Source organism: Anabrus simplex, chromosome 1 (assembly GCF_040414725.1).
Source record: "Anabrus simplex isolate iqAnaSimp1 chromosome 1, ASM4041472v1, whole genome shotgun sequence".
In the NCBI taxonomy this organism is placed as follows: domain Eukaryota; kingdom Metazoa; phylum Arthropoda; class Insecta; order Orthoptera; family Tettigoniidae; genus Anabrus; species Anabrus simplex.
Window position 1 is genome coordinate 726,954,945 of NC_090265.1, and position 20,758 is coordinate 726,975,702.

Genomic DNA, 20,758 nt, shown 5'->3' on the forward strand with positions numbered 1-20,758 from the left:
TCTACACTACATTCGTGTCTGCCTGGTGAAATATTTTCACTCATATCATTATCATTATCACTTTTGTTTAATACTGTGTCAACAAACTCCCTTCGTCTTTTAGCCTCATACCTTTCCGTCCTGCTCTTTTTAGTTTCTGACGAGTACTCCCACAGTGTATTTTGTGAAGCGGCTTCCGTATGAATTAGCATTCCTGCCTGAGAAGTATCTCCATCTGTCGACGCCAGACATCTTATTGAAGGAACAGACCCTGGCTTCAATTTCGGACCTTGCAGCTTTTCCGTAGGCATCGCCTTCATTCAAAAGTTGCTTTTTATCACAGTCTGTATTTTTAAAATGCACTGAACACACAGTAGCTCCCTTACCGGGAGAAAAGCGTTTCCTCTTGCAAAATTGTACCCAACTGCTAAACCTTCGAGGTGACTTACTTCGATTTGGAAACCTATGGAAATGTATTTCTTTCTCTCTACACTTTCGGTTTCTACTTGTTGTGTTGTTATAGCCATACACACTACAGGTAGGCGTTTCGACAAACAGTCACCGCACTGTTATAATAAACAACACTTCAAGTAAACGGAAGAGCGGCTGAGCGCGTACTGCAATAATCAACTGGATGGCTCGCTCAGCGCTTACAGCGTGGTGATGTCACAGCTACTCGTGTTTCCTTAGTTCACTGGCCTGCGGAGCGGCGCACAGCGAAAGCAAATATATAGTTGAACACTGTCCGATACACTCTTTGATTCTGAAGCAACTTGATTTTTGTGTTGCGTTCTCCTTTAAGGAGCAGTTTTGATTCCTGCCTGAGGGAAATGCTGAAAACCTGTTCGGCAACACACTCGAAAAAATTAAAAAATAAACATCTAATCCTGAACATAATGTAGACGTTTTGCAAGTACGAACATTTGACGAAATTTGTTCCGTCTTCAAATAAAGCTGTCGAAATGCGCTCTGTCTCCTTCCAGTTGTCGTGGGCACTCTCTGCTTTATGATTTCCAAGGATTACCTAAACAATACTACCCTATTGCGATGCTAAGATGATCCCTTATGCAAGTTCACCGCCGATCGCTTTACCAGTACAGTACTTCTTCAAATTACCACAATGACGGGAGGTCAACACCAAGATCAGTAAGTATGCCATAGACGTCCTTTCATAAGATACAGTTTCTTGAAAAACATGTGATCGAGGATTTGGCGTTGATGGGACTGAAATTTCTGGACGGTTGATCCGGGAAATAGTTTCTTCGAGGAGCGGATAATGCAGGATTTTTACATGATTTAATTAGGATGCTCACGGGACCACGTAATTTGAACAAATAATACGGGGAAAACGTAGTTTTCGGGAATGTATAATCGAGGTTCTACTGTATTATGGTAAGCTCAAATTAAAATTCACACATAGTTATTAAAATAGTTCTGTTCATAAAACTCTTTGTGCTTAATAAAATACACTTCATAATTCTGCATATAGTGCCATCATAAAAAGATTACAAGAAGTTATGTAGTGTCCTTTTTGACAGTATTGTTCAGTGAAATTGAGCCTGGTGAGGTGGAAACGTACAAATAAAGTCCTTAAGCTATTAACAAGAACTACGTTTCCCAGTTCAAATGCAGAACCTCAAAAGGTCATTGACTGAGCGAAGCGTATTAAAGCACTAAGAGCAACAGACGCTGTTGTAATTTACATCTACACAACAAACTGTATAGTATTGAACAAGGTGGACCCTAAAACTTTTTAAAGCTTTGTAATCTCAGTTCAATACGGATAAAAATGTTTACCATAAATTTGAGAGGGCAAAATATGGAAAACAATAAAAAATCAAATAACTTACATACCTATTTGATGTTCTTCAAATATACCACGAATATAAATTCAAACAACTTACAATTAATAAAATCATCACAAAAATCATAAAATCAGTCCAATACTCAGATCATTCACAATTCACTGTCGTCATCTTAAGTTACACCATAGCAACTTTCGTCACTGACATCTTTCCACACACAGTTGTTCTCACTACCGTCCACTGAATTTGAAATTCCACATTTCTTAAAGCTTTTGGACACTAAATCGTTGGGAATGCGCACCCATGCAGTCTTGATCCAGCTGCATATTAGTCCCACTTCAGGCCTCTTCCCTCGTCCGGTTGGTGTCAACGCGTGATCACCATCAGACGTCCATTCGGTGTACAACTGTTTCACTGTAGTTTTGAAAGGCCGGTTCAGGTACAACATCCAACGGCTGTAAAATAGAAGTGAGTCATCCGGGCATTATCGCAAGATCGGTTTTCCTTTCCTCATCAAATCTTTTACGGCGTCAGTTGTATGTCCTCTGTAACTGTCCAACCCAAGCATGTTTCGTTTTTGTAACAAAGTTCCCGGGCGACATTGCCAAACGCACTTCACCCAGTCCTCAACTAATGCACTATCCATCCAGCCGGACTCAAGAACACCAGACGGCAAGTTTCCTTTCGGAAGTGTTGACCTTTTCAGAACCACACATGGAGGGAGTTTGGTTCCATCCGCTAATACACACAACATTACCGTGCATCGTTGCTTTTCGTTACCACCTGTCCTGATGGTTACACTTTTAGAACCCTTCGTATCCAGTGTTTTCCAACAGCATTTCAAAATAGACAGGTGTCTGGGCAGCATTTCCAATTTGCGATAGCAAATAAGAATTTTGCTTCCTCAAATGAATAATGTGACGCTGAAAGGCTGTTAATTTTTCTTCATATGCCCGAGGGAGACATTGTGAAATAGACGTACATCTTCGAATGCACAATCCCTTTCTCCAATGAAAGTTTCGGATCCATCCGCGGCTTACATTAAAACCCTGTGTTTTGAGTTCTTTTGAGATCTCTAGTGCTTTCAGTTAACAGATTTCACTAGAAACACCATATCCTAACTCATGTTTTACTATCACAAATTTGTGAAGTCGTTCTTCAATTTCCAGAAACACTGCACTCCGCCCGTGGAACGCTCTGCAATCATCGTTACCTTTTAGAAGTTTTTCCTTCTTCTTCCGCCAATCACAAATACACGATTCATCAATAACATACTTTCTGCCAATGGCACGATTTCTGTATATTTCAGCTTTGCTCACAACTTTAAGTTTCTCATGCACAGTAAATGACCGCAGACGCCATTTTGAATCCATCGCTTACTATGGAGACAGCACTTTCACAGGACAGATACGGAACTTGAATGTGAGCAAGGTAGACTTCCGTAACCAACAGTCTTGACTCTCGCAAAGTACGTTATCCCAAGAGATCAGCTATTCGCGCACCCAGCATGCCAGCAACACTTGTGAAACAAATGACAATCAAGCATCCGCAGCAGCGGCTTTCATATGTACCGCATATTTACCCATGTTCTTTGATTTACCATATTTCATTACCTTACATTTCGCGTTTAAATGCCACTGTAACCGTATTGAGAAAAAATCGATTTGTTTTCTAGAACAACTAAAACACAATAAGACCTCAATGCCCGTGTACATGTGGCATATTGAATACCGTAACCGTATTCAAATCTATTTCAATACTCCATGTAAACGTAGTAAGTATTTACAAGAATGAACGGCTTGAATACAACCCGCATCCAAGATTACGAACCAATATTTTGGGGGGAAAAGTGCGGGTGGTATTCGGGATTCTACGGTAATTTATTGTTCTTATATACAAAATGTAAGCAAGTTTTAAGTGACTCTACAGCCATAAGTCACAGGAACCAGAGTTAAGCCTGTGCTGTCACAATCACTCGCTAAGTGTTGCACTCAAATGCCCTTTGTGAGAAAGCAGTGAGAGTGTCACTTTGTAAAATGTCTTGAGACTAGCTATTGGACTCTGTATCCTCTTCAGCTGCAGTGGAGTCTTCAGCTTCCTGTTGTATCTTAACCGGCAGCAGGTCACCCCAATTACTTGCTCTCGCACACGCGTACGGGAGTCTGCAACAAGTAGAGTGTACTTAACACCAGAAAAACAGAGACAAACATCTGGATCAACAGTCCCATGCAAATCAATTAGGAAGTTTCTTTCTTATAATTTTTATCAATTGTTGAGCTACACATTGATTATTCCATGCTGTTTGTTTGTTGTTTGACTGAACAGCAATTATTCTGCGTGATTAATGTTTTAGGTTGAAAAATTAACATTTGTTGAACTTTTGGGGAATTCGAGGTAACCTTGCCTACAATTCTTATGACTGCCATGAAGAGTAGAGAGATGTTGTTGTTCTTTGGGTCATCATTCCATAGACTGGTTTGATGCAGCTCTCCACGCCATCCTATCCCGTGCTAACCTGTTCATTTCTACGTAGCTATTACATCTACTCTAATCTGCTTGTCATATTCATACCTTGGTCTACCTGTAGCGTTTTCACCACCTACACTTCCCACAAAAACCAACTGAACAACAAGTCCTCGGTATCTTAAGATGTGTCCTATCATTCTATCTCTTCTTCTCGTCAAATTCAGCCAAATCAATCTCCTCTCACTAATTCAATTCAGTATCTCTTCATTCATGATTTGATCTACTCTCACTTGCAGAATTTTTCTGTAACATCACATTTCAGAAGCTTCTATTCCCTTTCTTTCTGAGCTAGTTATCGTCCATGTTTCACTTCCATACAACACCACATTTCAGACTGAAGTCTTCAGAAACATCCTTCTAATTCCTATATCAATGTTTGAGGTGAGCAAATTTCTTTTCTTAAGAAAGGCCTTCCTTGCTTCTTCTAGTCTGCATTTTATGTCCACCTTACCTATGCCATTATTAGTGATTTTACTACCCAAGTAACAACATTCATCTACTTCCTTTAAGAGTTAATTTCCTACTCTCATATTTCCTGCAACACCTGGATTTGCTCCGCTCCACTCCACTCCGCTCCACTCCACTCTACACCATTACTTTTGTTTTGTAATTATTGATTTTCATCTTGAACTCCTTCCCCAAGACTCCATCCATACCATTCAGCAATTTATCCAGATCTTCTGCCGACTCAAAATAATAAAATCATCAGCAAATCTCAGGGTTTTGATTTCCCTTCCTTAGACTGTGACTCCCTTTCCAAATTCCTCTTTGATTTCCTTCATCACCTGTTCTATATAAACAATGAATAGGAGAAGGGACAAACAGCAGCCATGCCTCACTCCTTTCTGGATTGCTGCTTCTTTGTCAAAGCCCTCAATTCTAATCACAGCAGACTGATTTTTGTACAGATGGTAGATAATTCTTCTTTGTTGGTATCGGATCCCTATCACCTTCAGAATCTCCATCAGCACAGCACAGAGAGACATCCTAAACATCGAAAAGGCTTATGATAGCATACTAAGGAAGCATATCTGGGAATGCCTACTAGTGCTGAAGGTTTGCGACAGCCTTATAGCAAAACTGAAGATGCTGTAAGCAAAAACCAGAAATGCGTGCAAGAGGGTTGCAGGCTGTCCAACTGATTTGAAACAAAGGAAGGAGTACAGCAAGGCAGTGCTTTGTTATCCCACCTATTTATTGACATGATGGATATCATACTGAAGACACTAAAAACGACATGATGATCTGGGGTGATACCAAAAACGATATGCAGGAATGGCTACAGAGATGGAGTCAAGAGTTTGAGAGATATGATTTAAATATCAGCAAAGCTAAGATGATGGTGACGAAGATACAGAGGGGAGATGACAAGCCACAAATGACATCAAATTGAAGAGTGCTTCAAAGTTTATTTTTACAATTTTGCTTTAGGTTGCACCAACACAGATAGGTCTTATGGCAACAATGAGGTGCTGACAGTGGAGTTCGAACCCACTATCTCCCGAATGCAACCTCATAGCTACGCAATCCTTCAAAGGATAGTATTAAAAGACAACCTTGCCAAATATGAGGTGGACAATTGAATTAGCAAGGAAACACAATTTTACCATCGAGTGAGACAACTGCTGTGAGATCAACGACCAGTGAAAGCTAAGAGCCTATTACACCGTCATCCTACGAATAAACACGTTAAGGAGGCAAAACTCCAAGCTGCACCACGATCCAGAAGACCAGAAGAGGAGGTGGGGACAGGAGACACTCTACTACAAAAGTGGTTTGGCCATGCAAGTGCCAGCAGGACTGTAAGAAGGGAATATGAAAGAAAAGTAAAACGAAAAGACGAGTGGGTGACCCAGAGAAAAATGGAACAATCTAGTAAAGATGTCAAGGAGAGAGGACAACATTGGTAGATTATGAGAGAAGAGTGGTTCATGGATGCTTGAGTACCACAGTTGGTCAATGATGATGATGAGAGTAAATCAGATTATTCAGTAGCACAAACTGACTGGCTATGTACTTTTCAGGTCAAATAGGTCAATTATGGGTTTAATTTTCAAAGAAAAGTGAAAATAAAAAATCTGTGTTATTGCTCTTAGCAAATTCCACAGATCTCCACTAATAATGGAATGTACACAGTGAAGTGCTTGCAGTACAGATCATTTTGAATTCTAGGTTCGGGTAAGTGCGATGTGTGATAATGTTTAATTCGAATTAGTGGTTCATTCAAATTACTTTTTCTTGACCCTTCAGGTTCAAATTAACCAAAAGTTCTACCTCTGACAAGCCAACACAGTCTGATACTGCCCGTCGTCATCATCGTCGTCATCATCATCATCATCATCATCATCATCATCATCATCATCTACTACGGACAATGCCTTGTCAGTGTAGCCACATCTGACAATCTTCTGCTACCCTCTTCACGTTGCTATTTGAACCACATGGCAGTTCACAGACGGAGTTCCTGATGTGTGACATCCTTGGTTGTCCCCTGGGTCTCTTTCCCAGTACTTTTAACTTTAGTGATGGTTTGGAGAAGAGAGTCATGTCTCAGTACGTGTCCAAGGAAATTTGTTTTCCTCTTCTTTATCATATTTAATAAACACTGATCCTCCTCTACATTTTTTAAAACAAGGTTATTTGCTTTCCTACCCATCCAACTTCCGTAATTCTTCTCCAAAAAGACACTTCTACAGCCTCAAGTTTTGTTTTTTCCGTTTCCCCAATGTCCAGGTTTCGCATCCATATGGCAGCACACTCCACACAAAGGTCTCCGTTCTCCAAACTGAGACGCTTCTTTAGTAATACGTTTTTTTATTTTGGAAGGCTCGTTTTGCTACCACTATTCTTTTCTTGGTTTCCGAAAGTGACCTGTTATCAGAGGTAACTACACTACCCAACTAGGAGAATTCTGTGACTTATTCTATCGGTGTGTTATTTAATTGTAGGTTTTTTCTAGCTGTAAGCTTCCTTTTGTCTACTATCATGAATTTTGTTTTCTTTATATTTATTTTTAGTATATATTTTTCTAAGTATTTGTTGAATGTTCTTAGCAACTTACTCAAATCCTTTACAGAATTAGCTAAGATAGCAATCTCATCTGCAACGTGGATACTTAGCACCTGAATAGCATACTACACATACAACATACAAACTATGTTTACAAAGTAGAGTAAGTATGAAGCAAGTTAGTGTTACGTACTTTCCATGTTTCGATGCTGTAAATACGATCTCCTGAAGCTTTCCGGAAGATGTGCACATTCGACAAACCACATGCTTCGATCTGCAGAGTGTCTCGCGCACAATCCTCGGCCACTGGGGATCGTTCTCCGGCCGTGGTCCTAAAACAATCAGATTAGGACGTTACAGACAGCAAGGAACTTTTGGGTAGAAAAATTAAATATTCTTCAAAGTAACAAAATCAAATTATAAACAACAGCAGAACACCATTAAAGGTTTGATTCTCAGGTAATCCACCATGGCGCAGGTCCAAGCACGTCCTAACCAGTGATACGTGACCAACCAGTTTATTGTTAAAGCAGCGTTTCTTAACGAGGGCATCAGTTTTTGTGTTTTACAGTAAAAATTTGTTTCAGTCTGCATACTCAACATATTATGGCAACCAAAATGCATAAACACATCATGCTGATATTAAGAATAGAAGCTACGTTTAGATATGATATAGGCTTTTGGGCTTATGCCGGTCAAGAAAACAAGGTGAATCTCTGTACGTTTTGCAGAGAACTTTGCTCTGCATCTTCAGAAGAAAACCTCGACTGTTCTCGAGGAAGACTTTTACAATAATGAGGGTTTCAATGTAAGAATGGACCTGTAGTGGTACGCTCGTTCGTCACTAGGTGGTCGCTGTATGCTGGCACAGTGCTCCAAGCGGGAGCTGACAACAACATTAAGCTCCAAATTAAGATGTTCTATTACACCATGTGTGCATGAGGAGTAAGAGCGAGGACATAGGACAAATCAGGGATGAATGTCGTAGAAGAGTGTACCATAGAAGTTGCCAAGTTATATACAAATTCTGTTCATGGCTCCCAGATTACAGAAATGCGTATTTATTAAGTCATTTTTTCGTCTTTTTTAGAAATATTTGATTTTTAGGTCTTTTTTTCACTTTTGCATCATTATTTTGTCATTTTAAATTATTTTATTTTTCTTATTGGTTAATTTAAAATAAGAATGCACGTTTTACGTCATCAACCAACCAGTTCCTATATCTTGACGTACTTGAAGGTTTACGTGAAGGTTCATCTTTGAATATTTCTGCACTCAGTTGTGAGCTGAGTATGTAGCTCTATACATCCCTCAACTTTGTGTCTTTTTTTTTTTTGCTAGTTGCTTTACGTCGCACCGACACAGTTAGGTCTTATGGCGACGATGGGACAGGGAAGGGCCAGGAGTGGGAAGGAAGCGGCCGTGGCCTTAATTAAGGTACAGCCCCAGCATTTGCCTGGTGTGAAAATGGGAAACCACGGAAAACCATTTTCAGGGCTGCCGACAGTGGGGTTCGAACCTACTATCTCCCGAATACTGGATACTGGCCGCACTTAAGCGACTGCAGCTATCGAGCTCGGTACTTTGTGTCTTAACAGGAGGTGAGAGCTAAGCTATTCTTGGGTGACCTTCAGACGAGGGCTAACCCTTCATCAGTTCACCAGAGAAGTGTGTTCACAGTGTGACATCAGCAGTGAGGTATTTCTGCCAGTGTACTCCATTTCCTTGTTCCTTCAGGTCAGTTTTAGTTGTACAGTTTGTAGATGTCAGTTGTGTGTAACCATTTAGAATGAGTGTTAAAATGCCAAAGGTAAAACCATCCAAGGCAGGTCATTTGAGACAAATTGTCTCTGAATTCGGGGAAGATACCTTTTCTACAGATGGTGAAATACTATTCTCATACCTGCCAACTTTACAAAACCAAAAATCAGGAGATTTAGAGATGAAAATCAGGAAAAATCGGGAGGAATCAGGAGATACAATTGCTCAAAACTGCTTATTCTACATATCTTGCACAATACAGGAGTACTATGGCACCGTATATTATAACACTTATTGTCTTAAAATACGACTGTTGTTATATGAGGCTCACAGGAAGTATGTGAGCGAGATAATCGGTCTCTGATAAGCCTACCGAAAACAGTATGAACTCATGCTCCAGACGTGTGAATCAGTCATGCGCTTAGATGCCATTACTTAGAAAATGCATAGATTAATATCTTGCATCTCGTGCCCGCACGATTATGAGAAGCGTAATATTTTTATCAAGTAATAAATTAAAACTCGCCAGAATTGTCTCCAAATGGCTCCTAAAATCATTACGAAATTCTGTCACTAAATTACTAAAACAGACTCCAAATCTAGCGACTAGTCTCTAGAATCGACTAGACTGATGCGAACGAACAGGAACATAGCACGTGAGGACGAGAGATTGACAGTCGATACACGCGTCGCGGTACACAGGTTTCAATAAACATCGCACATTCGTGCGCATTTCTCGCATTAATAAACGTCGATATTTTTCATTTCAAAGAGGCCAATGAGCAAAGGACTTTCGGCCACTTGCATACAAAGCTGAAATGGTGGGATTTGAAAACAAATGTTTAAAGTTCACTAAAATAAGCTAAAATCAGGAGAAATATTAGAATAATCGGGAGGCGGGAAAAACTGTCGAAAATCGGGAGTCTCCCGCCTAAATCGGGAAAGTTGGCAGGTATGTATTCTGTAGAATGTGTGAAGTGAAAGTGGCAGCAGCAAAAAGATTCACTGTTCAACAGCACGTCAGTCGCAACAAACATGTGTGAGGTATTCAGAATATCAGCAGAAAGAAAAGTATTCAACAGTTACTCATACAAAACATATCATCAAGCAGAGGTACAACCTCAGCCTTTTTTAATGAACTGTGTGAAGTTTTTGTCACAGCAAATATTCCTCTTCATAAACTAAGTATTCCTAAATTAAGGCTGGTCCTAGCATGGTATACAGGACATTCCATTCGGGACGAATCTACCCTAAGGAAAAATTACATATCTCTCTGATATGATAATTAATTAATTAATGTTATTTGCTTTATGTCCCACTAACTACTTTTACGGTCTTCGGAGACGCCAAGGTGCCGGAATTTAGTCCCGCAGGAGTTCTTTTACGTGCCAGTAAATCTACCGACACGAGGCTGTCGTATTTGAGCACCTTGAAATACCACCGGACTGAGCCAGGATCGAACCTGCCAAGTTGGGGTTAGAAGGCCAGCGCCTTAACCGTCTGAGCCACTCAGCCCGGCGCTCTGATATGAGAAAAACACTTCAAAGAATACGGGAAAGAACAAGTGGAAAGAAGATTTTTGTCTCAGCAGACGAAACTACTGATGCTGAAGGCCGTTACGTAGCTAATGTAATTGTAGGAACCCTGGAAATAGATAATCCTGCAGAAATATTTTTGCTAACTTCTGAAGTCCTGGAATCTGTCAATCATTCTACAATATGTCAAATGTTTGACAGGGCCATGGTTCTGCTGTGGCCTGACAGTGTGAGGTACGATGACGTTTTACTTTTCGTGACCGATGCCGCGCCTTACATAGTTAAAGCTGGTAAAGCTATCAAAGCTTTTTATTCAGGAATGGTGCATGTAAGTTGTCTAGCTCATGCTTTCCACAGAGAGACAGACTACGTGAGGGAGAATTTTCCTGATATTGATAGACTTGTGTCACAGGTAAAAAAGGTATTTATCAAGGCCCCATTCCGCAGGAAACTCTAAGTCACTAGCTTCCGATATCCCACTACCACCGCAGCCTGTAGTCACACGTTGGGGTACGTGGATCAATGTGTGCGAGTACTACAGTGACAACTTTTTAGCAGTGAAGTGACTGATAAACTCTCTAGAAGCCCAAGACGCCATGGCTATCAAAATCGCCCAAGAGATGTTTTCAACTGACGATGTGCAGGGTAAGTTGTAATACATTAACGCAAATTTTAGCTCCCTGCTGTCAGCTATTACACGACTTCCGGACAGAGGTGTGACAATCGAACAAGCGACAGCTTTGGTGAGAGCAATGCAGGAAACTTTGGAAAATGTGTGTGGTGAACTTGGCAAGTCGGTAGTTTAGAAACTAAAACCTGTTCTTGATAAAAACACAGGATACACGGTTTCATGCTCAGTCGTCTGGGTACTCACTGGGGAAGATTTCAGTGTGGTGGATGTTGAAGAAGAGCTGTCACCACGTGATTTAGCGCACTTCAAGTACACACCCCTCACATCTGTGGACGTCGAAAGGTGCTTTTCGATGTACAAGAACGTTTTGGCCGACAATCGACGTTCTTTTACCTTCGAGAATCTACGGATGGTCACAGTTATCTACTGCAACACGGTCTGAGGTAAATATTAAAACCTACATAATATGGCATTATATATAGCTTTACAGTTAAATCTGCAACTGACGGCGATTACGATTATAGGAACGTTGTTTTCCTTTTCAGATCATTTCTCTTTATGGAGTACCTGGTACATTTTGTTTCTAAGGAAAACCGAGATTCCAAAACAAAGAACTGATATACTGCTATGTAAAAATTAGAGAAAATATCAATTATATAATCAATATTCTTCATATCTAAAAATGTATGTAATTTAGTTTCAAAAAATAAACAGTTGGAATTTTTAGGTCATTTTTTGCATTTTTAGTCAACAAAATCCGGGCCCTGATTATTATGATTAGAGATACTCAGGGACTCAAGCTCTCTAATCTAGTATTGGTATTGTTCATGTCGCCCGATACTATTCCCTCATTCGCATATTTAGTTCAATCTCAGCATTTAGGCCCTGAATTAACACACGTTTGGCTGGTCGCTGGTTAAACACTGTTAATTTAAATTAAAGTGGGTTTAATTTGGCCTAACTCACAGCACTAGTCATTAAACAGATTATCTACTGCATCTGGGGTTGCCTAGCGGATACTGCCCTTTCAATAATAAGCCATTCATTCCTTCTCCCAGCTTGCTCTCTAAATAAGACACAGCTGTAGATCTCCTACATCGATCCCTCAGTATTATTACGTCCGTACACTTAGTTATAGGGCAGCATAGCTAACTGCGATCGAGCTGCATTTATTTCACTCACATATGGTTTAACATACCTCTACACATGTCACACAGACAACTATACTCGCGGCTTCGTGCTGTACCTTGTGAATTCTTGCTAGTTGCTTTACGTCGCACTGACACAGATAGGTCTTATGGCGACGATGGGACAGGGAAAGACTAGGAGTGGGAAGGAAGCGGCCGTGGCCTTATTTAAGGTACGGCCCCAGCATTTGCCTGGTGTGAAAATGGAAAACCACGGAAAACCATTTTCAGGGCTGACGACAGTGGGTTTCGAACCTACTATCTCCCGAATACTGGACACTCGTCGCACTTAAGCGACTGCGGCTATCGAGCTCGGTCCTTGTGAATTCTCTAGCAGTGAATCTTATATACACATTATCTTTAAATCACTTCACTGGAAAGTGCTATTCTCTCGTAGCCACTCACGAACAATTACTGAGTCACCACTAAATCTGACAAAACTATTATCCACTGCACAATGTATCACAGCAAGTATGTATAAGAATAAACACGGTATAGCATGCTGTAGAACGTAGACTGTAGAAATTAGAGTGTCTTACTGTTTTAAATACATCCCTTATATAGCTAGAGCGGTCTGGCGTGCCTGAAAGGGATGAACCATGCCTCTTTGCTAGACATCGCTCCGCTAATACATAGTTCACAACATTTAGTGTAGTATCAAATTAAAGCTCATTCTCTCATTTTCTCACTGATCGATTTTCATTACGATCGCATCGTGGATCTGTCTATAATCTTGAAAGCGTCACCTGATAGGCAGAGTCTCAGCTTGGGGAATTCTTGAGTTTTGTCTTGTAGCCCGCTGTCAACATCTGGAAGCCATCTGGCTACAGCCTTGTTTACTGTGTACTCATTACTATTTCCATTATGTAAAACACTTCTTAGTGTTATAAATTAGCATAAACGCTGATTCTTATGAGACCTAACTCATAAAGATCCGTCACGTACTTCACGATTATTATTATTATTATTATTATTATTATTATTATTATTATTATTATTATTATTATTATTATTATTATTATTATCTCCAGAAACAGTTGAAGATTGTGGATTGGTACGAATGAATATGCAGGGAAGTCTGCGGAAATATAATATTTCCAGGGCTGGAGGCAATGCTCCGTGACCTACATTTTCTGCTTCGCTTGACGTGCCTCGTTCTCTCTTCGTGCCTCAGAGAAGGAGTGCTTTCCAATTTCTCGCTAGCGCAAGACCCGTTTTAGCTACTTGTGCGTAACGAAAGCTCGGCCTCTCGGGCTGGCGGCGAGCCACTCACATCCCGGGACGTGTAAAACGCACTGCTATGGGCACTATTTGTCGTAAACTTGCATGGAAAACAGCATGTTCAAACTGCAGGGTACCATAACATGCTCAGGACGATGCGATGAACGGTCACAATACAGTAAAACCTTGATGCATCGTTTTTCAAGAAGGAGGGGAGAAAATGACAATGGATGCGGAAAAAAAAGATAAATACGGGCAACATAAAAAGTAGGAGGAAAGCAAAATAATAAGATACAGGTACTTTATTTGGACATTTTTTATCATGAAAATCTCATAATAAAAATAATAATTTATTATAACAATAACAACAACAACAATAGCGTTTGGCCTTCGGAGAGGCTTGGTGCAGGTCTTTCGAGTTCTCGGGTGATAGGCAATCTACGCGCATATGAAAATGCGGCCCAATGTATGATGAATTCTAATGCTGAAGTCGGCGCACACACAGCCCCTGAACCATAAGAATTAACTAATAAAAGTTAAAATCGTCGACCCGACCGGGACCCATTGGGCCAAAGGCCAACGTGCGCTAACCATTTAGCCATGGAGCCAGACTTGCTCATATTATTGGCACCAAAATATTGCAACCTGAACCATGATATACGCGGTGAAAATAAAAAGCGTGAATTGCTGGCAGGACCTAGTGTTTACAGTGCACTGTGTCTTCTGGTATGGGCTAGAGCATCTAGGCTTTGACAATATGAAAGTGACTGAGGTATGAGAGATGCTAGTAATGCCATTCCTTCTGCAGCCAGTCCCTGCTATGAATGGAGTGAAAATGTTGCTCATAGGGTCGGTTGGTGCATGTATTTCAGTGGGCTTGGTAAACTGATATATAATTGTAACTCCTGGCTCAGTGAGGAAAGCAACGGGAAACTACCCTGCTCCTCATTTCCCTAGCGCCGAGCTGAGTGGCTCAGACGGTTGAGGCACTGGCCTTCTGACCCCAACGTGGCAGGTTCGATCCTGGCTCAGTCCGGTGGTATTTGAAGGTGCTCAAATACGTCAGCCTCGTGTCGGTAGATTTACTGGCACGTAAAAGAACTCCCGCAGGACTAAATTCCGGCACCTCGGCGTCCCCAAAAACTGAAAAAGTAGTTAGTGGGGCGTAAAGCAAATATCATTATTATTATTATTATTATTATTTCCCTAGCACGCCTCTTCAGTAATTCGTAGGCCATCTATGACAGCTGATGGCAGAGCTGTTGAGGATCCAAACAGCCTTAGGGCTGAAGACTGAACATACATACACAATACGCTGTTTCGTTTCACTTTTCTTTACATCTCTTAATAATTGAAAACCTTAAAGCTTAGTTCTCTTATTAAAAATTAATTATATATATATTACGGTGATAATCTAATTTTGGTAAAGATTGCGTAGACCCTTCGCGGATGATAGGTTAGAGATCCAACACGGCGAGGCTTGGACGATGTCACAGAGGTTAGCAATTCAACACGGTGCGCCTCGGATGATGTCACAGCGGGGCTGGCAACTTAAGAACTAGTTACAAGACCAGGCTAGCGAGAAGATTATTGGTCTAGCTTGGTTAGGTCTGGCTTGTAACAAGACGATTGGGCAGGGGGCAGCAAAACGGTCAATAGGCCTCTAGCATACCACACACTCCACAAGGTATGATGCAATTAATCACCCGGTGACTAATTAAGAAGTACCCAGCGCACGCCGTGACGATTTTAAACTGCGCAATTTAGTTATTTTCAATAAAGGTGGCAGCCCTAGCTGGCCAAAGGCAACACACGAAATGGTGACAAATCCGAGTTTTTACGGTGCCTCCGTTTTAATTCCTGTAAATAAGAATACTTGTACGGGTCTTTTAGTGGATTTCGGCAGAGCATTGGCGCTAGGAGACTCTTAGTGAGGTCGCGCGTGAATAACCTGTGCACAGCACTCCAGACTACAAGATACTTGCTCAAGGCTAGCAACTCTGAATCGCTCGTACATTCTCGCAAAGCAGGTTGCTGCTATTCTATGACAAAGTATTGCGCTGTCACTTCAAATTCAAAAAAATGTTTGCATATATTTTTCTTACATACGATTAATGCGGGAAAATTGTGGCCGAGGACAAATATTGTTTTGACGATCGATGCGATAAAACGATAGTTCGAGGAATTATAAATGCGGGGAAATTTAACACTGGTTTATATGGAATATTTTTGGGACCAAACAAATTGAACAATGAATACGGGAATAAGAGACAATTCCGGGAACGATGCATTGAGGTTCTACTGTAATAATAACCAGCCACAACACATCAGTATTAACCCAACATACCTCGTCAAAGGCCATGACAATACACACCCAAAAAGTAATGGATAACAATACAGACAATTAAGAGTATGTCATGAGATTGTGGCAATCTACGACAGCTGGAAAAGTAATCGACCCAGTGGATTCACTTATTTTGACAAACTGCATAAACGGTCTTCATCTACAGCAGTTCTGCTTGAAACCTACCAGAAATCTGGCAACGTTGGACCTCCTCCTCTCTACAGTAACTAGTGTTAGTGTGTCTGTTGGCAGAAACAGAAATATTCGTAACACTGACCATGACTCAATCGAAGCTACTTTCAGCCTACCTGTGAGACAAGCATGGAGTAAAGTAGACTGGCCAGTTGTCAATCAGGACTTGTCATGTCTCCCTTGGTGCTGGTTATCAGCTGAGTGTGCGTCAACACCACGGTTTCCCTCTTGGAGGATTTAACATTTACCACAATTAAAGAGCATGTACCTTTCTCCAAACCCACAACCTTCCCATTTCAGTTCTTCTCGTTCAAATTTAACTCTTGACTTGCGCCGACTTCGACTACTTCAATCACGACCTGAAATTTTTACATTTTAAGAAATAGCGCACTGTGCATATATGTTTTCATTTGTTTCCGGTATTGGGCTTTTTACTATATTTTTTCCTCTTCACAATTGTTTTTTCACGTCAACTGTTCCAAAAATTCTACAGGATCACAATTACTTATTCAATTATATTGAATTTTATTACATGTATCTATATATACCTACATCCCCGCAACCGAAGCAAATACTGGATCTTTAAGCTATTCTTCTTTTTACGTTGGCGTTTGAAACCACATTGCCTGATGTTGAATATATCGCGCTGATCACCGGGAGCTGGCAAGTTACTTCAATTGATCTACTCATCTTCAGCTTCAGCACGACTATGGATCTTCTTATGGGTTCGATTGTGTTATGACTTTGTGCCTAACAATGTATACAAGCTAGCTCATTTAACCATTCTTCGCTTTTCATAAACATTATAAGACTTTGCCTAACACTGCGTGTGCCATACTGCCGCTCAGAAAATTACGCACTGTTTCTTTTAAGTGACTTACATTTTACTTCTTCGGAATTTTACAGTGTCTACCCCCGTCATTTTTTATATCGCCTCTTCTACTGATCCGGAGTGAACTTGATCTTTTATTTTCTTTTTCCTATGCATTGTTTTTCATGTTTTAATCGGCTGATGATGACCTGGACTAGGGTTGAAACCGGTACCACTTCTACTTATTATTAAATAAGAATGTAATCACTGCATTTCTTATTCTTTGGTATTGAATAGGTTGAACCTCTTTATTTATTATTTCAATTTTATCTGTAATACTTTTCAATACGGAACAATGAAATTTTTATCTTTTCTGTGGGCTACGCGTGAAACTTGCCTGCATACGATCAACTGTTTCTTCAGTCACTGCAGGCCGACCCGTTGATTTCCCCTTACAGAGGCATCCTGAAGCTTGAAACTACATATACCATCGCTGAATGGAGTTAGCAGCTGATGGATCTTTGTGGTACTTTGTCCTGAAGTATCGTTACACTGTTATGACAGACTGATGTGTATTCATTTCAAGCACAACAAACGCTATCACGGCTCCTGTCGCCATCTTGTCTCACTGCGCACTGCTGCTGCACTCTTGTGGCAGAAATCTGCAGTGCGATTTCAGCAGACCAAAACTTTTTGAGTTTTTCTACATGATGTTGAGTTTTGTGACCATATGTCAATTCATGGAGCTAAAGTAAATTTATGAAAGCGCTTCAATCATTTGAAATAACCCTGTACTTCATTTCCTATGTTCTCTCCATGAACGACTTCTGTTCCCCTATTTGGTCCTCATCTGCTACCATAAACACATCTCAACTAAATAGTATTTTAAACTTTTTCACTTTCATTGTTAACACTCTCAATCCTGTTTTTAAGAACAAAACTAATCTGACATCTCGAACTATAGTCCTGGGCACGTAAGCCTATACACTAAGGGTGCAACCTTACTCTTTTGCCCCTGTAATGTTAAGGTAGTGATTTATAGTTACTTTTTTTTGCTGTTGGTTATTTTGCAGTATTGGTAACCATACCATTTAGGGACCCTACTTGCCGATACATCGTCTTACATTTACCGTTAATCTGGCACGTTGGTAACATTCAGTCACAGTTCTTGCCTGAATTACATATTGCCACTACAGTACTGTTAAAGTCACTAGTGATACATCTGCGAGTATATTTAAAGCATATTTTCTTTTTCTGTGGGAATGTAAATCTATTTGGCTAATACCAGGTAAGTAGAATTGTGGCATGTTTGGATAATGCATTTAATAACATAGTCTGTGTGAAATGATGAACACATCATTTTATTAATTATGGTCCTATTCCGTCCCATACCTACGTACAGAATTCGATTGGGATTTCTAAGAAGCAAGAAAAATCTGCAAGAACTCCTCCGAAAACAAAAGCAATGTTACGCCCTTTACAAAAATCAGGTCAAGAAATGCTTATACATTGCAATGAGCAATTGACATACGAAGACAAAGAAGGTATCAGTCGTAGTGATACAGACCTATTGATAAAGAGTTTCAAAATTAACTGGGGTAAGTGTTTATTTTTATCTTGTTTCTATGATAATTTTCTGACATAATGACAATCAGTTGAAATGGAGGAGTATTTCATTCTGAACGTAACCTAACCTAATCATGTATACCATGCCTTGTCACAACTTTGATACGGTTTGTAGACTTAAACTTTGTTTATTCATATTGACTTACGGCATATGAGTATGTAATATATTTCCTTGTGTGTATTCTTACAGCGTGGTTTTAGTGCAGTCCGAAAAGTAATAGGAAATTTCAAGAAGGGAGTTAAATTTTCTACCCCAGGTAAACACCGGAAGCATGAACATCCAGTGACCGGCAGAGACAGTTTTTCTAAGGAAGCGATAGCAAGGTTTATTTATGATAAATTACATAAAGGTAAGGAAATTTCACAAGGAATCTATTGCAACATTATTTATAGAAATTGGCACGCAGGTGAGATAATCTCCCAGAAATGTTTTATGCATGTATCGACATACAGCTCTTTTGAGCCCCTTGTAACTCTCTTTTTTCTGCCCACAGGAGTTGTAACTGTAAGAAAGGTTTTCGACCACATGAAAGCAAATTATGACATTATTTGTACAAGGGCACAGAAACATCATTAAGAAGGCCATGGGATTTGTGTGGAGTAAAGGGGATCCCTACGCATATATTAGAGAAAATGAAGACATTTGTTTTAAGAGAACCTGTTTCCTGAGGGAATACATGTGAAATAAGGACAGTGAGAAAACCAAAACCTGTTGTTTTATTAGATGAGACTTGGATTTTTATGAATGGTGAATATATATGTTGTATATCATATTTTATATAAAAATCATGGAATAATTTATCAGGTGTGTCTCGTTTCAAATGTGCATTTCTCTTTCACAGTCACCCACATACTCCAGGAATAAACCACACAAATCTGGACAGGATGTTCAAGGAGTAATTCGTCGACCTGTGTCTGAGGGAGGAAGACTGGTTATTGTTCATGCTGGAACGAAAGATGGCTTTGTACCTGGAATATTCTTTATTTTACTTCATTTTCTTATAGTGAGCTGATCTCTCTTTACATAGTTATGAGGGTATTTAGGGGTTGTAGTATGGATGTACAGGGGAGGGCACATAAGTCTCTGGTAAAACCCCAACTTGAGTGTAGTTCCCGTATATGGGACCCTAACTTGGATTACTTGATTCGAGAACTGGAAAAGTTCAAAAGAAAGAAGCACAATTTGCTCTGGGTGATTTCTGACAAAAGTGTAGCGTTACAAAAATTTTGTCAAGTTTCGGCTGGGAAGACTTAGGAGAAAGGAGATGAGTTGCTGGACTAAGTGGTATCTTCCGAGCTGTCAGTGGAAAGGTGGTGTGGAATGACATTGGTAGACGAATAAGTTTCAGTGGTATTTTAAAAGTAGGTAAGATTACAGTACAGTGATAGTTAAGGATGAAAATTGGGGCAAATATTTGTTTTTTAAAGAAGGGAGTTAGGGATTGGAATAAGATTCGAACCCACCATTCACCAAATGCAAGCTCATAGCTACGTGACCCTAAATGCATGGCCAACTAGCTCGGTCATCTTTGAAAATGTCTTTTTCTATCAGCAGAGGACTTTTTCAAATCGTCATAATTTGTATAGGCTACATGAGATGTACAGTAGCCCACTGGTTTTCCTATTCAACATCATTCTATTTAAGCTATTGCATAAGCCTGCTTATGTACTCACTGTCCATGTACACCGATGATTTCATGATTCGATTACTGAAGTATTGTACAATGATGCAACATGCGAACTGAGAGAATACCGAGCGGTTCTTCCGAATATAAAACAGACAATTTCGAGTGGTCATGAGCATGACTCATAGTCATAGGGTATGCTAGATAATAATGTTATTGCCTCTATGTTCCACTAACAGCTTTTGTGGTTTCTGGAGACGCCGAGGCGCTGGAATTTAGTCTCGCAGGAGCACTTTTACGTGCCAATAAATCTACCGACACGAGGCTGAGCAGCTTCAAATACCATTGCACTCAGCCAGGATCGAACCTGCCATGTTGGGCTCAGAAGGCCAGCGCCTCAACCATCTGAGCCACTCAGCAAGGCGTGGAGGCTAGAGAGCTGAGTTTAAGTAATTGTCGAATGTCAACTAGTTAATAAAAATACCCACTGATTAAACTAATACGGT

General features: G+C 40.2%; 1 protein-coding gene across 1 annotated transcript in view; it reads right to left on the reverse strand.

Moving 5' to 3' along the window:
- Positions 1-3,645: 3,645 nt before the first annotated feature.
- LOC136857426 (ribosome assembly protein METTL17, mitochondrial) overlaps positions 3,646-20,758 on the reverse strand; it is a 115,988-nt gene continuing 98,875 nt past the window's right edge. The window contains exons 9-10 of the mRNA XM_067136079.2: positions 7,513-7,651; positions 3,646-3,946 (exon numbers count right to left, since the gene is read on the reverse strand). Of these exons, the coding sequence (XP_066992180.2) occupies positions 3,832-3,946; positions 7,513-7,651 (254 nt within the window). The 3' untranslated portion in view covers positions 3,646-3,831. The remainder of the gene's footprint in view (positions 3,947-7,512; positions 7,652-20,758) is intronic.